Source organism: Pelodiscus sinensis, chromosome 23 (assembly GCF_049634645.1).
Source record: "Pelodiscus sinensis isolate JC-2024 chromosome 23, ASM4963464v1, whole genome shotgun sequence".
NCBI classification, from domain to species: Eukaryota; Metazoa; Chordata; order Testudines; family Trionychidae; genus Pelodiscus; species Pelodiscus sinensis.
In genome coordinates, this window is record NC_134733.1 from 2955007 (window position 1) to 2974660 (window position 19654).

The window sequence follows — 19654 nt, forward strand, 5'->3', positions numbered from 1 at the left end:
AGAAAGAAATGCATCTCTGATCGAACCTGTCTGAGCAAAAACTCATGCATCTGTTGTGAAGGATGGCTGCAAACAAGTCCACTACCATGTGCCTACAGCATAGGGGAGGAGGCAGTGGAAATCGGGAGAGGATGTCAGAAAGGCCTGACAGGCTGTGAAAATGCTGCTAAGGGAATCTGCTTGTGTGTTTGACACCTGGAAGGTGAACCGACTTCAGAGAAACACTGGTGAATGCACAGATTCCAAAAGAGAACTGCCTGCTGGACTAATTGAATCAATCTTATACCTTCCTGTTTATTCAGATAAAACATGGCAGTGCTGTTGTCTGTGCAAAGGAAACCTGGTTTTCAATGGAGAGCTTGAATACTTCAGAGACCTGACAAACAGCTCCAAATTCCAACATGTTTATTTGGAGGGATGCCTAGTCACATGACCAAAGAGTGTGTGTTTGAAGGTGACTAAAATGGGACTGGGACTGTGGTAGGTCAATATTGATTTGGAGGAGAAAAGGGAAATCTGTTTGCAAACAGTCCAGAAGTGAAGAACCTGGACAGGTACGCATATCTGCATATTTATACAATGCCTGGTAGGACAATATACCAATGGAAGCCAGGCTTGCATACAGAGATAGTGAAATCTGGCAAGGAGTTTCCTAGGTGCACAAGGATACATAGCCTAGGGACTGCAGGCAGGCATTATATGGCTAAATCTGAGGTCACTGGAAAGGGATGCTATAGACTGAGACCTTTCCAGACGGAGGTAGACCATGGCTGTTGAGGCATGCCCCTGTACAAGACATACATTTAGTGGGCTGCACCTTAAGACCTCTTCAAGTTTAGTGTCTGTCTGAAACAATACAGCTTAAAGATGTGACCATGACAGTCATTTATGACTAGGACTCTGGATCTGGTCTCCTGATGATGCCCACATCAACCAGTTGTCCAAGGTATGAAAGTTTGAATGCCCAAATGACAGGCATGCGGCTAACACTTACGTACAAGTAGTGAAAACCCTTGAGACTTATGACTAAGCAAAATAGATCACTGTGTACTGGTAAGCGGTTGGTCCCTAGTGCAAACTGAAAGCAATTAATGTGGGAAGGGCATCTCACAGTGTGCAAGTATACTTCTTGTTAAAACACAAATCAAGGACAACTACCAAGGAAAGACAAAAGCAATGGCAAGCATCTTGAACATGATATTTTTAATGCATCTGTTCTTCTTTAAGAAGCCCAGATTTCTTCAAAATCAGAAAGTACTAGCAATAGAACCCTTTCCTGTCCTGTTAGTAAGGAATTTCTTCATTGCTCTCAATTCCAGAAAAGACCATTGCACTTGAACATGATGGGGGTCTCTGAAGAGGGATCAGGAATGTGGGTCCTTAAAAGGAACTGATAGCATAGCCGTCCTTAACCATGGTGAACATACACCTGTCTGATGTGATGCTGTTTTATCAAGCACAGTATAAATGGGAGCGATCTGACCCAAATGATATTGTTGGTATACGGTCCTTGACCAAAATGTCAAAAAGGATTGCTTTGAAGATGTCTGATGAGAAAGGCCCACTACATCAAAGATAGGACATCTTGGTCACTTTCTTATGGGGAAACTGATGCGAGTTGGAAAGAGGATCTAGACTAGAGCAATGCTTTTCAAAATGTCGGTTGGGATCCAAAAGTGGTTCATGACCCCATTTTAATGAGATCATCAAGACTGGCATTAAATTTGCCTAAGCTGGGGCTTCAGACCTGAGTGGCAAGCTTAGGTTACAGGCCACCCACCTGGGACTGAAGTCTTTGGGTTTCAACTTTGCTGCGCCTCCTTCCCCCCCTCCCCCCCAACCGCCATTATGGCGGTGGGGACGATGCCGCCATCTCTGACCAAACTAGTGAGTGCTTCAAGTTGTGACGCTTTGAACTGGTACTGGAGGACTTACTAGAAGAGAGGCCCTAGACTTAGAGGTCTTTCAGGCGTCTGATCATTTAGAACCCTGCAACCCAGACAACATTGTGTTCACTCCCAGACTTATCTTTAGAGTCAGATGAAGCTAAAGGAGCACACTAACTCAATCCAGTGATCCCTGGACCATGAATGAGAAATATGTCCAACACTGCCCTTATTGCCTTCTGCACAAGATGTGCCTTAAAGTGATACTCTCACTGCTTCTCAGGCCATGTCTACACTATCAGCTCAACTGGCACTGCTATTGATGCAGCATTGTTGATTTAGTGGGTCTGGCGAAAACATGCTAAATCAATGGGAGTGCGCACTCCCACTAGTTTGTGTTCCACCTCTGAGAAGCATATGGGAAGTCAATGGAAAAGCACCTCCTACTGACAACTCGAGCCCACCTGATAAGGATAGCATGGCAAAATGTTTAGAACCTGGGATTTCTTCCTAGTAAATTTTTCTGGTAGTAATAGTGTCTAACTATACTATTCTACACTACTGACATTAAACTACACTTAGTGTAATAACTGAACAGAAAGTTTTCTAAAGCTGGCTGACCAAAGCTACACTGAAGTGGAGCCCCAGTTCTTGCCACAAACAGTAAGAGAACAAGAGGGGGAGCATAAGGAGAACAGGGACACATGCACTGACTAGTGATACTCCTGACAAGTCTCCAACACAAGTGCATTGTGTGTGCACATATCTACAATGGAATGTATGTGTGCACCATCACTTGAAGGAGAACTAGGAATCCAAACTGAGGGTTGGTAGACAGTTCCCACAGAACCAGAAGCTTGTATTGCTACCTCTGCACTCTCAATTAGTGATTTTTTTCCTCCTCCAAAAGAAAGGAAGAAGGGATTCTAGATGCCTCCTTCAGCTCTGATTTCAGGACCAGAGAGGGGAATAGAACCACTCAGACAACCCTTACTACGGCTACCAGATAGATCTTCTGCAGCCACAACCTTTCAATGTTTCTTCTGAATCTAAACTGGAGATGGAACTATATGGATACCTGAATCCTGCTGGTCAAACTCTTTTGCCTTGATTCCTGAATCTTAAGCATCTGGCTACCTCTACCACATCTTAGCCCCCAGATGAGTAAAGAGTCCATCAGAGAAAATGAGGTAATGAAAGCCTCAGAACCATAAGACTTGCTTGCCAAAATCTCTTGCAGTAGGAGAGCCTGTATGTGGTTCTGCTTCTTTTCCTATTCTCAGACTCAAGATCTTGCAAACTGAATAGGACTCAAGAGTATGACTCCAAAAAGACAGCCTCAAATGCACATGCTCACGGTGAGAGCATGTGGATTTGAGGCTGGAAAAAATGACCTGGAAATATCCCTATTTTAAGCACATAGAACCACCATGTCAGTCCTTGTCTGAACTCTGTGAATGAGGCCTGCAGTTTCTAAAACTTCAGTTTAGCAAGTCAACACTACCCTAAAGTACCAATACTACAAAAAGGTACAATTTACAGGCAGAGTTGGTAAAATATAGGAAGCTATCAAGACACTAGGCAGTGGGGTCCAGGTCTGCATATTACAGTTGCAAGAAACTATGGCAGTTGGAATATTCATGACCACTTAATGCATGTTCCTGCACAGCTGCGAAGATGGACATCCTAAGGAGAACTACTTCAAGAATGCTCTCACAAGTCTGGGGTCTCCAAAGACTGGAAACAAACAATTGTTGCTGTTTTGTCTCTGTATAAGACAGGAGTGGGGAATCTTTTTGGGGGTCAGGACCACACACACAGGTCAGAAGGAGATAAAAATCTCACTGACAAGGCCCTCCAATGAAGGAGGGAAAAACCCTCACTGACCTGGCATCCAACAGAGAAGCATGCTCAACGTCTCTCAGGGATGTGCCAAGACTCAAACTCACCACGGGGTTGAAGCACCCGCACCACTGGGGAAAAGGGGGAGCCTCAAGCCTGGCAGGCTGGTTCAAGGCTTGCCATAAATTCCCCATTCTTCGTTTAAGAGCTCATGTGCTCTTTCTGCTCATAAAGTTACTGAGTTTGAAATAATCCACATACAGCTCCCACTTGTACTGTCAAACAATGAGAGGGTTAGTTGTCAGGTGAAGGCTATGCAGCAAGAACAGATCATTCAGATGCGTGCGCGCGCACACACAGAGGGAAGCAATACAGAAGCTACTGCAACTTTTGCTTATAAGCAGAATGTGCCTTGAACACATTGTTTCCTAATTTGTCATGAGAGGTCAGATCCAGGTACCAAGTAGAGAGAGAGAGATGTGATAAAGAAAGATTTGGGAGGAGCATATGAACATAATGGCATATAAATTATACATTAACTACAGGAATTATGCTTTTCCTTCCCCCCACGCTGAACACTCAAAAAAACAATGAAACGGTCACCCTTTATACTCACCGTTGGTACATATTCTGATGGGAATTTGTTTGTTGTGTAAGAAATTAAGAGACATGTTTTACCGACAGCACCATCACCCACAACTACACATTTAATTGTCTGCATAGCTGAAGTCCGTTAGTATATCAAATCCGATAATGAATCTAAGGGAATAAAAGAAAATAGAGTTTTTGCTTACTTTCTAACAGAAAAGCACTGTCATTAGCAACCCAGTTTCACTGAACAGACTCAACAACAGAGCGAGCATCTCCAAGCACTGTAGCCACTCAGTTTCACACAAACTTCAAATAGGCCAGAAGATACTGATTTAACCATGCTAGACAATATCCACTGGACTAAGATTAAAAGTGTTCTATACAGCACACCTATTGGTCAATTTAAGGTGCTAGATGGCATCTTGCCTCCAAATGGTGACAAACAGCATGAAAGAGGGAGGGAGCATGAAAGCGGGGGCGCACATGGGAGAGAGTCTGAAAAGCAGCCTTCTCAGAAGCATGTCCAGAGGTCCATTTTACTTACCTACATAGCAAAGCAAATTAACTGAAGAGTACAGGGTTGGACCACGACAGAACTAATTTATGCTTTGTCTACAAACTACATCGTTGTTCTCAAACAGCAGTCTTGGAACTTCCAGGAGGCTGTGAGCAGATTTCAGGGGGTCAGCCAAAATAATCCAGAGAGTAGGGCTGGTTAAACTCAATGAGGCCCAAAACAGAAAGCTGAAGCCTGAGCAATTTATCTTCCTAGTGCCCCCTGGACAGTTGCCCTGTTTCCACCATCTACTGCCAGGCCCAGCTTTTAGTCAACTGTGTCTTTGCATATCCAGTTGTGGCGGCACAGATGGTGTGTGAAATTTTAAAGGCATGTTGAAGGAGACTCAGAAAAGAAAAGGTTGAGAACAGCTGGTCTACACTACCACTTCTGTCTAATACTTTTTTGGTCAGGGTATTTAAAACACACACACACACACACACACACACACACACACACACACACACACCTAACAAGTTTCACTGGGAAAAGTACCAGTCCTATGTTGGCAGGATATCCTGATAGGGACACATTTCATCAGTACAGTCATCTGCTGTAAGGTCTGTAGTGTAGACACAGCCTTAGTTAGGGTGTCAATGTTTTTTTCTGTTTAGATGGATTGAATTTAAATAACTGAAAGGAACTGAGTATTTCAATGCACTCTGCATTTTCATAATGTGATTCTTCATCAGTGTGAAAGTAATGAAGTTTTCCTTCAAATGTTTGTCTTCTGAATAGATCTGGAAAAATGTAGATCAAACATTTTCAGTGATTAGTAAAAATAAGGCTTCCAATGGGATCTTCACTGTAACCTTATCTTTTGAGCCAACTGTCATGGGTGCATAACAATTAAGCCAATTTTAGGAAATGATAGAGATATACTCAGAACAAGATGTAAAACATCTGACTTTTCACTCCTACACTGTCATTTCTTTCATACACTTTAAACTCTACTCTTTGGAAGAATTATGTAGGCATGCTAGACAATGACATCAATCCTCTACTCCATATCATTCTTTGGCTAGTACCAGAAAAGGAAAAAAACCAAAGAAATAGAAATTAGCTAACCTATACAGACGTGATAAAATCAGAAACATACATAGGCAGCAAAAATGCCAACAACTAATCTAATGACAAACCATACTCCACTGATGTGCTCAATACTTAGTTTCAATAATTTTGCCTGAGGGAAGTGCAGGGTTAGTGTTCAAAATGATTATTGATGGATTTAGTCCTCTCATTCAGGTCAATTTGCCTACATATAGCTGAGGTTAAGGTTAAGAGACTAGCACGGGAGTGGGCAATAATTTTAGATTGGGGGGGGGGGGGAGGGAAGAGAAGAGAGAAAGACTTTACTAATTTTTGAAGTGGCCCCAGGCCACCCCAGAAGGAGCAGGGCCAGAACACTTCTATGCTCCCTCTCCCAGAAACCCTGATTGGCCTGGGGGTGGGGAAGCACATGAAGTCTTTGCCATCTTGGATGCAGAGACCTGTAACCTAAGCCCTGACACCAGGGTTCCCTCTATTTTCTCCCCATCCCTTAGCAGAATGAATTTCTTATGCACACTATAGAAGGGATGTGCAACACATCACCTCCATATTGGTGCACATAAAATTCATATAGTGGGAAATGGGCCGGGGGTTCTGAGTCAGGAGGGAGCTCGAGCCTGGAGCAGACAGATGGGATGCAAGTGCTCTGGGAATATGGGGTTGGGGTGCAGGAGAGGGGTTCAGGCTAGGGGATGAACCCAAAGGATTGGAACAGAGGGGCTATAGTGTTCCCCATAAACTGAGCACTTGAGTGGCCATTCAGGAGAGTTACAAATGCCACCCTGCTGATTAGCAGAGCACTGACAGTCAGCAGCATGCATTTCTACTGATGGTGCATGTCCATGCACGCCTAGGTACACAAAATGTATTCAGCACGTGAATGGAAAAAGTTAGAGGAAACACAGGTGGCATGCAGGGCTAAGGTAGGGGTTGGGGTGCAGGAGAGCATGAGAGCTCTGGCATGGGACCAGGAATGAGGGATTTGTGGGAGGTGGCTCTTGCTCATGGGTCTCTCTGCCTATGCTAGGAAACTGTGCTGCACCCTGGAAAGACCGAGCAGGTCCGACTCCTAGAGAAGGGGGAAGCATGAGGCTCTGCAGCATGCAGAGCCCCATGGTCCTGCTCCTCCTCCCCAGGAGCCAGACTTGCTGCACTGGCCACTTCCTTGCTGGCCCCATCACAGAGCTGCCCCAGCTGCTCCCTGCTGGGGCTGGCAGGCAGGAATCCCTCTCTGCCTGCAGTAGCATCTTTGGTGCTTGGGAGAGGCATCTCTCCCCACTGTGGCCCTGAGCCCCTGCATAGGGCTTAATGAAAAGCTGCCTGGACAGGCAGCTTAGCAGGAACTTTGCCTGCTACCCAGGGCCAAAGCTGAAGCCTGAGCTCTGAAACCCATGGTTGAAGTCCTCAGGTTCCAGCTTTAGCCTTAAGACCCAGCAAGTCCAAGAGCAACCCAGTGAACCCATTAAAATAGGATCACAGCACACTGAGGTCCTGACCCACAGTTTGAGAACCACTGATTTACGGTGATTCATTTAATCTAGGATGCAGAATTGCATTATGGACATACATGGACTCAGATGCAAAAGCAACACCATTGTAACTGCTGGCAATACCATACCCAATGGTTAGCTGTTGAAGAAATAAGGCAAAGGAAGAAGCTGAAGATCAGAGAAGATAAGGGACAAGAGAAAGCTGTGTAGGAAATGAAGTAGGGATGTTAAATATTGGTTAACTGAATAGCTGAGTAACCTCATGAAATGTTATCGGTTAGTCGACTAGTCTATATTCCGCGGGAGTGGCAGCCACTTTATTAGAGGCAGAAGCATGGAGTGCCAGGTGGGACCTGGTCTGCAAGGGGAGCCAGTTTAAAAACAAGCTCCCTTCACAGACCAGCTGCCTGTTTCCCTGTGCTGCTACCTCTGTCTTGGGGAGGGGGAATCTGAGCTCCCAGACCCAGTACGAACCAAAATGGAGCCAGGCTGCCTACCCGTCCAGCTTCTAATACACTTTAAATGCAGAGCCACAGCAGGGGTAGGGTGCAGATCCATCACAAGCCAGGCTGCTGGCCAGCCTGCTAAAAAATGTACTGGGGGGGGGGGGGGGGGGGAAATGCGTGTAGTCTATAGCATTAACCTATAAGCTTTTGCTTATCGGTTACTCGACTATATTATTACATCCCTAAAATGAAGTGAACAAACTAAGCTTTAGTGATATTTACTGGCTCATTTTATTCAATTTCTATATGAAAAAGGGAAAGAGTATAAATAGGGTGCAGACAAACTTGTGGCCATGAAAAATGCATCATGAAACATGAAATCTGGTTGTGTGCTTTACACTATATTATACAGATTTCATGAGGTATACCAGCAAGGGGAGGTCCTGACCCAAAAGGTGGATGTCACAAGGTTATTTTAGGGGAGTGAGGGACTGCCATCCTACTTCTGTGCTGCCTTCAGAGCTGGGCCACTGGAAAGTAGTGGCTGCTGACAGAGCTCAACTCTGCAGACAGCAGTGCAGAAGAGTGGAAATGCCATACCATGGCATCCTTACTTCTGCCTTGCTAGTGGCTCTGCCTTCAAAGCTGGGCTCCTAGCTAGCAGCAGTGCAGAAGGATAGCAGCAGTGCAAACCCTTACAACTCCTTTCTGGCTCAGGACCCCTATAATCACCTTGACAACTCAGATTTAAATAGCTGAAATCATAAAATTTACAATTTTCCTGACAGTGAAATTGACCAAAATGGATCCTAATTTTGGAACAGTCTTGAGTATAAGACTCCATCTAGGTTATTCTGTGTATTCAAAAGTGACACCAGGTGTCCAACGACGAGTTCAAATACTAAGTATAAACCAATTTAAAACAGATCTAAATTATGAATAACTCACTAACTCTCCAATGGGATCTAATCAGGAAGACAGGTTGAGCGGTATTCTCCTGTTGGATTTGCTCTCGAGTAGGCTCTCAAACTGAGTGGCTGGACCACATTGGTAGAGACTGGCTAGGGACTGGGTGAGACGTGGAACTTACTTCCTGTTTTTAAGAGGGTAAGTTTAAAAATATAAGAAAATGCATATTGCTGCATGGCTTCTGCTTTTTGTATGCTTGTTCCAGCTTCAGTTATCCACCCACCCAGCAAGGCTTCCTCTGCAATGACTCTTCCTGGCCATCCTTGACAGCCACTACAATACTAAGATTAAGAACAAGACAGCTCTTCTCCATTCACAGTGCTCCACTTATTGGTGACAGCCCACAAGCACCAGAACGAAACTGTGGGCAAAGGGCAGCTTCCAGGCCTTCATTTCCTTTACCTCCCATTCTGTCCTTGCAAGGTAGTTCTCTCCTTGGAATCCTACTCCCAAATTCCATTGAAGGCCACTCATGGTTTTTGTTTCTACAACTAGACATGTTAGACACTCAAAGAAGCTCCACATTACTTATTATAAACTCTGTAGCCTCAGTGACATGAAATGGGTAGTGAACTAATCTCCTTAGACAGGCGAGTGAGGCACAAGCGATAGTGAAGAGTTCCAACATCACTTGCCCTGAAAGATAACAAGTGCAGTAATGAAATACAACAGGGAACAAAGATAAAGGAAATTCCTTTGTGGAATTTAAACCTGTAACTGAATATTTGTCATGTAAGTAACTTGGAAATAACTCATTTCAATAGCTTGTATTAAATACAATGAGGTGCTTTATTCTTCACCCTGAACAAAAACTGCATTATCTGCAGACAAAAAATCAGGGAAATACTTGTTCATAATATCTCAAGGTAGCAATAGCATGTGTGTACACATATCTAGTAGGATGGGGTACTGGATGGTGATCATTTCATCTTCATTTAGTTAATCTCCCCTCCTATGTTTGCCTCTTCTCCATGCTTTCTACACAGTCCATCTCCAGTTTTTTCCGTTTTACTTAAAGATCATTTGTCTGCTCCATGAATTAGAAAGTACATTAAGAACATTAATAATGTCCATCCCCTTAGGTTGACAAAACTACCAGATGCCTATGGAAGGAGCTTCAGTGAACAGGAATATTCAAGCGTCACCTAGTTTCCATTAGCACACAAAACAGGCCGATGTGCAGCTGAAAGTTACAGAACTAGATGCCTTGATTTCTTAGATATCAGTAATTTAAAAGTAAAAGGTTCATTAGGCAGTCAGTCAGCCACAAACTGCAGACTAGTTAAGATGTGCTATTAGCAAAAAATAAAGCAAGTCACACAGGCAAACACTGTAATCCCTTTTAGCCCTAAAATCTGATTCTATAAGCTATAAAGTTTTTACCTGGACATATGCAGTATGAGCAATTAAAATGGCTAAGGAAGACAGAATCAAGTCTGAAAATGGAAAAGTAGTTTGATAACCTACACTTGCATTAATACCTCTTTAGGTAAACGTACATACAGCTGTCTGAGGAAACTGAGACGTCAAATTTGTGAACACATCCTGTATTTATTTCCTGTTGAGCGACAGCTACATCACAGCTTCCTCTTTTATGTGACCACGTAACAGCAGCCATTTCATTGCATGGAATGAATTCGCTACAGGTAAATGCGAACTAGGGATGTTAAATACCAGTTAATTGAATAGTCTATAAACCTCATGAATTCTTATTCGTCACTTGACTAGTCTATAGTTCCCAGGGGTAGGGCCAAGAGCCAGTGTGCTACAGACCCACTCCCGAGGAGCCCCCTGGCACTCTGTGCTGCTGCCTCTATTAGCAGCTGGGCTTCTGGCCAGTCTGCTAAAAAATTTACTTTGGGGGGGGGGGGGGGGGGGAGAGAAATGCACAAATTGGTTAATGCTATAGAAACTAAGCAAAAGTTTATGGCTACGTCTACATTGGCCCCTTTTCCGGAAGGGGCATGGTAATTTTTGAAATCGCAATAGGGAAATCCGCGGGGGATTTAAATATCCCCCGCGGCATTTAAATAAAAATGTCGGCCGCTTTTTTCCGGCTTTTAGAAAAGCCGGAAAAGAGCGTCTACACTGGCCCCGATCCTCCGGAAAAAGCGCCCTTTTCCAGAGGATCTTATTCCTACTTTGAAGTAGGAATCGGGGCCAGTGTAGATGCTCTTTTCCGGCTTTTCTAAAAGCCGGAAAAAAGCGGCCGACATTTTTATTTAAATGCCGCGGGGGATATTTAAATCCCCCGCGGATTTCCCTATTGCGATCTCTGAAATTAACATGCCCCTTCCGGAAAAGGGGCCAGTGTAGACGTAGCCTATAGGTTAATCAACTACACTGTTGCATCTCTGGACTTGTACTAAGTCTTAGTCTTGTACTAAGCTGGGGGGGGGAAGGGGGAGAGAAGAGGTAGATACCCTGGAGGACAGGGATAGGGTCCAGAGTGACCTGGACAGATTAGAGTATTGGGCCAAAATAAATCTGACGAGGTTCAACAAAAACAAGTGTAGAGTCCTGCACTGGGGATGGAAGAATCCCAAACGTTGTTACAGGCTGGGGACGAAATGGCTAAGTAGCAGTTCTACAGAAAAAGACCTGGGGATTCCAGTGGATGAGACAACAGTGTGCCCTTGTAGCCAAGGTGGCTAATGGCATATTAGGGTGCATTAGGAGAAGCACTGCCAACAGATCCAGAGAAGTGATTATTCCTCTCTATTCAGCTCTGGTGAGGCCACATCTGGAGTATTGTGTCCAGTTCTGGGCCCCCACTACACAAAGGATGTGGACGCATTGGAGAGGGTCCAGAGGAGGGCGATCAAAATTAGGGAGCTGGAGCGCATGACCTATGAGGAGAGACAGAGGGATTTGGGTTTGTTTAGTCTGCAGAAGAGAAGAGTGAGGGGGGATTTGATAGCAGCCTTAAATTTCCTGAAAGGAGGTTCCAAAGAGGATGGAGAAAGGCTGTTCACAGTTGTGAGGGATGGCAGAACAAGGAGCAATGGTCTCAAGTTACAGTGGGACGGTCCAGGTTGGATATTAGGAGAAACTATTTCACTAGGAGGGTGATGAAGCACTGGAATGGGTTACCTAGAGAAGTAATGGAATCCCTAAAGGTTTTTAAGTCTCGGCTTGACAAAGCCTTGGCTAGATTGATTTAGTTGGGATTGGTCCTGACTTGGGCAGGGGGCTGGACTTGACCTCCTGAGGTCTCTTCCAGCCCTATGATTGTAGGGAAAAGGACTGTTTTCCCTATCATGCAAAGGGAGGGACTGCTGTTTGAAGGCCCACAACATGAGTGTGGCAAGCTGTACTAACAAGGGAATGGCCAGCAGGGCTGGGGCTCCACCATCTTGCCTGTCAGCACACCTCGTAAATAACCCCATTGCCCAACCCTTTCCTCCCTCTCTCAACCCTTGGCTGCAGCACCGGGAAGGGAGGAAGAGAAAACTCTCCTGGTGGCGAGGAAGGAGGGGGAGCCTGGCACGGGAAGAAAACCCCCCTGGCAGCCAGGGGGGCCCTTACTCCTGCACTCCCCATAAAGCAGTGTTTCCCAATTTTATTTGGCCACAGAACCGCTAGGGTTACCTTTAAAAAAAACAAAACAAACAAAAACAAAAACAAAAGCCCCCCACTGTGTTTCATAGAGAAAAAACCCTGTCGCCACAATTCCTGCCACAGCTCTGTCTCTTTAAGAGGGTGCGGGGGAGTTCTAAGGAATACCAATTGGGAAACACTGCCCTAAAGGATCCAGGCCACACCGAGTAAGTCTGCTGGTATTTCAATAAGTTTAAGAGCCCTGTCCACATTAGAACAAAGGGAAATGGTCTTTTAAATTGGTTTTAGATGCAAAGTTGTATTTTAAATGACTTCTCAGCCAACTTCCAGCATTCGTATTATTTTTCTAGCAACCAAGGCTAAATTTGCTTCATAATACATGGACTCAGACACAATACAATCACATGGATCCCAAAAGCATTCCTACCTTAAGATGAAACAACAGTGAAGGCAACTGCCCTTAACCAGCAGTCTTAACCAGCAGTTTAAGTTCCTCTAATCTCACAGCAGTCTACTAAGTGCCATGTCCTCAGGGCTTCAGCAGGGAGAGGGGCCCCAATTCCTCAGCCCCAGCACCACCATACATCACCTTTGTGATGCTGCACATAAATTTCATTCTGCACATGCTTAAGGAAAAATTAGAGGGAACATTGTTGGCAGTTCAAGTTCAACTCCCCTCCCGGCTTTACCTTTAGCAGCTAAGGAGAGCTAAAAGCCAAGGTGCCATGGCATCACTGTTCTTTAAAGCCAAGCTAAGTTAAGCACAGAAACACATTTTGCTGGGAAGCTATACCGCTGTTACTTTTGGTACTTGTTTTGCAAGTTCACAAAGTAGCCAACAATTCTCTTACCAGCAGACTTCTGATATTGACATTTTTCCTTAGGGATGTTGGCTATTCAGTTAACTGATTTGAGTAACCTCGTGAATTCTTAATTGTTACTAGACTATTCTATAGCCCCCAGGATTGGGGCCAGCAGCCAGTGCACTCCAGCCCCATTCCCAAGGAGCCCCCGGCCATCCTGTGCCACTGCCTCTGTATCAGAGGCAGCAACGCAGGGTGCCAGGCAGGAGCTGGTCCGCAAGGGGAGCCAGGTTAAAAACCAGCTCCCCTTGCGGACCAGCTGCCTGTAACTCCATGTTGGTGCCTCTATCAGAGGCAGCAGCAGCCCCTGTCCAGGAGGGGTCTGAGCTCCTGGACCTGGCACAAGCTAGGAGTGAGCTGGGCTGCGTGCCCACCCAGCTCCTAATACACTTTAAATGAAGAGCTGCAGTGGGGGTAGACACAGGGCAAGCCAGGACTGAGCCCCACTGCTGGCCAGCCTGCTAAAAAATTTTACTGCAGAAGCTTATTGGTTAATTGACTACATTATTACATCCCTATTTTGCATGAAAAAAGCTACCCAAAAAAACAAACAGTATTTTCCCCCAGACGATTAAAATTGGTTTAGAGCTAATTTGAACAAAACTCCCTTTAAGAAGTGCCTTTTAAACTGAAACCAAGCAAGGAAAATTTCAGCAGTTTACAAGCAGCCACAAAAAATTGAAACAGAGGTTTATCATCAACAATAGTAGCTATAGTAAAATGGCATAAATGCTTGTTCAGTGCCTTAAACACCCCCTTCTCCCACCTCCATTAACTCAACTCCTTTCCCCAAAGATAGACAAGTAATTTCATATTGTACACATTCCTTCAATTCTCTTTGTGTGTGTTAAAGAGCTTTCTCTCTGCCTTACTGCTATGTGAAAGGCAGAAGAAACTAACCATAAATGAAGTGCTGTCACACACCATGCATACAATAAAAATTAAAATGCTTCGCCTCTTAACTTAAAGTGGTATCTGGTGTTAATTCCAACAACAGTAAAAACAACCTTTTATTAGTTTTGTACTTTTACAATTTGTAGATGTAATTATTTGTTTACTAATTCTAATACCTATTCACAACTTTTTGCGCTAGTCTGGTTTAGGGATGTAGACTAAGTAGTTGATTAGCTGACTACTTGTTCCCCCCTCCCTGCTGCCTCTATTAGAGGCAGTGGCGGCAAGGGGAAGCAGGAGCTTGGGGGGAGGGGGGGGGCGGAGAGAAGAGAGACAGCTTAAAAGCCTGTTCCCTCTAGCACCATCTCTGCGGTATGGGGGGGGGGGGGGAGAGAGAGGCAGCAGAGGCACTGCGGTCAGACCCCCAGCGTGAGCTGTGACTGTCAAGTCCCAGCTTTCTCTGGGTCCCAAACCTACCCTGCCGCGGCTCTGCAGTTTAAATGTAGGAGGAGCCAGGTAAGCAGGCAGCCCAGCTCCTATTACATTTAAACTGCTGAGCCACAGCAGGACCCTTTGACTAATCATGTACTCGATACAATTAGTATCGAGTACATGATTAGTTGATAATTACCTGTTTCTTAACATCCTTAGTCTGGTTAGTTGCTGGTCTGGCTCTTGACATTATTTGTGTCTGCTTAAACCATGGTTAACATCATTAATAACTGTGGCAGCTAACACTGTTTAATTCTACCAGTGCCCTACTCTTATATACTGGCTTCCTGTCACTGGCTGTGCACACGTTTTTTGCAGCATTGCTAAGACTATGCCTATGTAATTGGTTTCAACTGATCACCTTTCCTCCCAAACTGGAGGGGCCTGAAGAAATTCCAAGGGGAGCACGAGGCGACCCAGCCCCCAGTCAATCTGGCCACCCCACCCCCAGTTTTGCTGCTATTTTTGTTTTTCAGCCCTAGTCGGTTCAATTTTTGGGGGGCTCAACAAGTCTTGCTGGAGGGCGTGAGGGTTTCTCAAAAATGGGGTGTGATGCCAAAAAGTTTGGGAACCACTGTTCTAGACATTCTATCCCCGTGCTTTTTTTGTGACTGTATGCCCTGGGACGGCACACCAGCACCTATTTTCCCATCTTACTTGAATTGAATGGGATTACCCTCTGGCATACCAGTACCTATTTCCTAGGGGGGCTTGGCTCCCAAAGGAAATGTGCCCAGGACATGTGGCTCTTAAAGGGGCCACAACAGCATTTTGGCCCCTGGCGTGGCTTTTTTGGGGGGGGGGGGCAGAGGGGGTGGCGCTCAACAACTTTGAGCCTGGAGTACCAGGACCTTTTTTCTTTAAAAAAAAGCACTGTTCTATTCCATCATAAGGCAGCATTGGTTAGGGATGTCATCATGTAGACAACTACGTGATTAACCAATAAGCCTAGATGTACTGCTTAATCTTGTGAGTACAAGCACTTCCCCCTTCCTGCCCGATACATACGTGGGGAGTAGGAGCCAGTGCCCACGAGAAGCTTGCTTAAAAGACAGCTCCCCAGGAGCACTGGATCCACCTGCCCTCCCCCACATTGCCGCCTCCGACAGAGAAGCAGTAGTGCAGAGGGTGAGGAGGATAGGCTGGAGCCAGTACATGTGGAGAACTGGCTTTCAAGAAGACTCCCTGTGAGCGCCAGCACCATGGACCCCCCCCCCCCCTCCACCTTACTGCCTCCTATAGAGGAAGGCAGGAGCCAGTGCTGGGGCTGGGCGGGATGACCTTAAAAGCTGATTATGCTCCCCACACACTGCAGTCTATCAGAGGCAGCAATAGGAGAGGGGGCAGGAGAGGCTGTCGTGGAGCACCCTCTAATACAGAGGCAGCAGTGCAGGGTAGCAGAGGGCTCCCCGGGAGTGGGGCCATGAACTCACTGGCTGCCAGCCCCGACCCTGTGGACTATTGAATAGTCATGTAACCGCTAAGATTTCATGCAGTTACACAATTATTCAATTACACGATAGCAACAGTAGGATGTTAGATATCTGCGAGATAACTGAAGGCCCATAAGTAAAATGACATATGTGCCTCCCTCTGTGGGAACAGTGGCATCAGATTTCACTCAAGAATTTAAAAAGTATCTTGAAAGCACCAGACTATTAAACATAATTTAACATGGTCAAAAACTAGCAACTCAATTTGAAGAGGGCTAGAAGGCTGGGCAAAGCCAGTCTAAGAGAAAGATTCCTCTCCATGCAGCCTAACCACAGGAAGGAAGTGAAGTAGTTGAGTCATGCCTCCCTTGTGCAACACCAGGTGTCAACCATTCAAGTGCCATGGTGCACAAGGGCCTGATAAGATTCAGAAGTTTACCCAGGATTTATCCCAGGAGTAGGTATGCAGAGGCTACCCTAATGAAGGAACAGCAATTGATGCCAGAAAGAGGAAGAAATCTTGCCTCCCTGTTTTGTGCTCATTACCCAGTGGTTTTCAAACCGTGGACTGGGATGCCAAAATTGGTCATGACTCCATTTTAAATGTGATTTCCAGGGTCAGCGAGAGCTGGTGGGCCCAGAGCCAAAGCCCAGGCCTGAATCCCATCACTCCTGGATGAAGCCGAAGCTGAAGGGCTCTAGCCCAGGCTGGCAGGGCTAGGGCTCGGGCTCTGCCTTCCCTTCCCCACCCCCAACATATGCTTGATATGACAGCTCAGGCTCTGCTCTACATTTGTTGTCATAAGAGGGTCATGGTGCAAATGAAGTTTGAGAATTGCTGCATAAGCTAAAAAAGGCCTTTTATCAAGGAAAGAAACAGCAATTTTTATGAGCTCATGTTTCTGACAATTGCTTGGAAATCTCTACAACAGGTCAGAAGAGAAAGGAGTTAAGCTTATACTTCCATGATGATCTGGCATTTCCACAGCATGGCCACACTGCACTTGCAATTCAAGCTTGCTTAACTCAGATCAACTCTACTGTACAAAAGCAAAAGCTTGAAAAAGCAACCAAATCAAGACCGATTTTTACCAAGCAGCTAGCTTCTTAAGGACTAATCCCATGAAAAGTTTCAACTTCCTTCACCTGCTTCTATAAGCCTAAAGCTGTTTTTTAAAATTGCAGATTTAAGTAGTTTGGACAGGGAAAGATATTAATTTCACAAAAAATTTTGCTTGTCTTTTCCAAGCACAATTTCACTATTGGAAAGAAACCAGGCGCAGTAAAATATCCATTTGAAAGATGGCTAAAATGGACGTAACAGACAACCTTGGCCATTGTTACTGCTAGATTATATAGAAAGACAGAAGATTTGTTTCAGTTCAGAACTGTATGTAAGGTTGTGTGCACAGCTACAGTCGTCCTCTTCTAGTCCTCTCCCACTTTGTTACATTAATATGGAAAGTCTCATCTTATATCTTTGGCAAGCTATTTGGAGCAGGAACCAGGCCTTCTACACCTTTGCCAATATTAAGCAAAAGTACACTGGAATTTCTAGATTTCTTTACATTGCTGTAAATTGGGGATGTTAAATTTCAATTAATCAAGTAGCTAATGGAATTTCCATCAACTACTTGATTAGACAACAAGGGGGTCCCTGCTACTGTTCCTCTCCTTTTGAAATGTACAAGAGCCACCTGTGGCTCTTGTACATTAGAAGGGTAGAGGCACAGCAGCAGGCATGCCTCTGTCCCCCTCCCCCCATGGAAATGATGCTGGTCGAACCAGCTTATAAACCAGCTCTCCCCCCCCCCCTTACTGCCTCTGATAGAGGTGGCAGGACTGGGGAGGCGAGTGAAGTGACTAGTCGCTTACATCCCTAGTTTAAATTTTCAAAGCACAGAAAAGTGGCTCTCCAGCCACGCGGACCAGCCCGTTAACGGAGGGGCCCAGGTGCGTTGTAGGCAGGAACCACTCACCCCTACCCCCCCTTTTAACATTTAACCGGTTAACCAATTAAACGGGAATTTACATTCCTCCCATCAGTAATGTGGGTTTTAGAGATGTGCTAGAACAGTGAGGGGCAACCTAAGCTAGTGAGTGGGACGCAGGAGTGGCCTTCCTTTATCTCAGTGGGCTGCAAGACTGTCTCCTGGGATAGGCAGTTTAGCTAACTGCATTTGCATGCCTAGAATTTGCAGGGCTTGGCAAATGAACTGGAGCAGCGCTCTGACTGGATGCAAAAAGAACACCCATCATTCAGTCAGCGTTGTGTGTAATCAGCATGCACCTCACTTCATGAGTGTCACTTTAGTAATACCAGTGAGAAAAAAAAAAAACCTATGCAGACAGAAACCAGCAGAATCTGGCAACCCACATGAAGTAGGCTGCAGGTTGGCCTCCACCACGTTAGACGCTAACATAGGCTATGGGCTGGGCTAAGTCAAAACAACATTTTTTGCACCAGATTTAAACCTTACAATACACATCACAGTTCAGCAGAATTGGTAGCAATTCCTTACCTCGGATTCCTTTCACTACCACAGCATAGGACCCATTCACTATGTCTGGGATTGTCAAAGGAGCTTAAAGAAATTAGATGCCAACTCTCCTTCAACGGAATGTGGGTTCCTAACTAAGGTTTCTTTGAAATATGCTGCATAAAGGTACATGGTTGAGACTCTTGAGTTTGGTAATTCATTATCTCAGAAAAGATAATGTACATTTAAACTAGTCATTGACACCCATGTGATCCAGAAAGACAGGGCATACCACACTAATACCAACTCTGGTACCTTCCCTTGCAACAAACCCCATTGCCAGCTTTGTCCACATATTCACTCTACTGATACCATTATTGGACCTAACAGAGTTATAAGATCAAGAACACATATTCCTGCGCATCCAGAAATATAATTTATGCTATCGTGCCGAAAGTGTCTGTCTGCTACGTACATTGGACAAGCCTCTCAGACACTTCGCCAAAGGATCAATGCCCACCAAACAGATATCAGACAGGATCACAAAGAAAAAAACAGTTTCTTGCCATTTCAACCAGAAAGGACATTGTCTCAATGACTTAATTACCTGCATCCTGCTTCAAGAGCCTTTTTAAAACTGCACTTGAAAGGGAATCCTCTGAACGGTTATTCATGCTAAAACTCGACACTTTGAGCAGGGGGGTCTCAACAAAGACTCTAGTTATCTTACCCATTACAAAGATAGCTTCACCTCTAATATCATCAGCTCACAGACATTTACCTCCCCCCCCCCCCCCCCCGGCATCCCCCTTCTGTTCTGAAATTTGATTTGTCCTTTTCATGTGTGTTCTTTTTTTTTTAATTGTATCCTTTGGTATATATGGTTGTGACTATTTTCTTCCACTATTTGATCTGAGGAAGTGGGTCTGGCCCACGAAAGCTCATCACCTAATAAGCCATCTTGTTAGTCTTTAAAGTGCTACATAGTTCTGTATTTTGCTTCAGCTACACCAGACTAACGCGGCTACATTTCTATCACAGGGCTACCTTAGACATCCATGCGGTGTTAAAAAAAGTCCTTGCCTCTTGACAGTTTACTTA

At 45.0% G+C, this 19654-nt stretch overlaps 1 protein-coding gene across 2 annotated transcripts in view; it reads right to left on the bottom strand.

The window, feature by feature from the left end:
- Positions 1–19654, bottom strand: part of CDC42 (cell division cycle 42) — a 43073-nt gene that overhangs the window by 19396 nt on the left and 4023 nt on the right. For both annotated transcript variants that reach the window (XM_075906493.1, XM_075906494.1), the window contains exon 2: positions 4345–4487. In XM_075906493.1, coding sequence (XP_075762608.1) covers positions 4345–4449 — 105 coding nt within the window. In that variant the 5' untranslated portion in view covers positions 4450–4487. The remainder of the gene's footprint in view (positions 1–4344; positions 4488–19654) is intronic.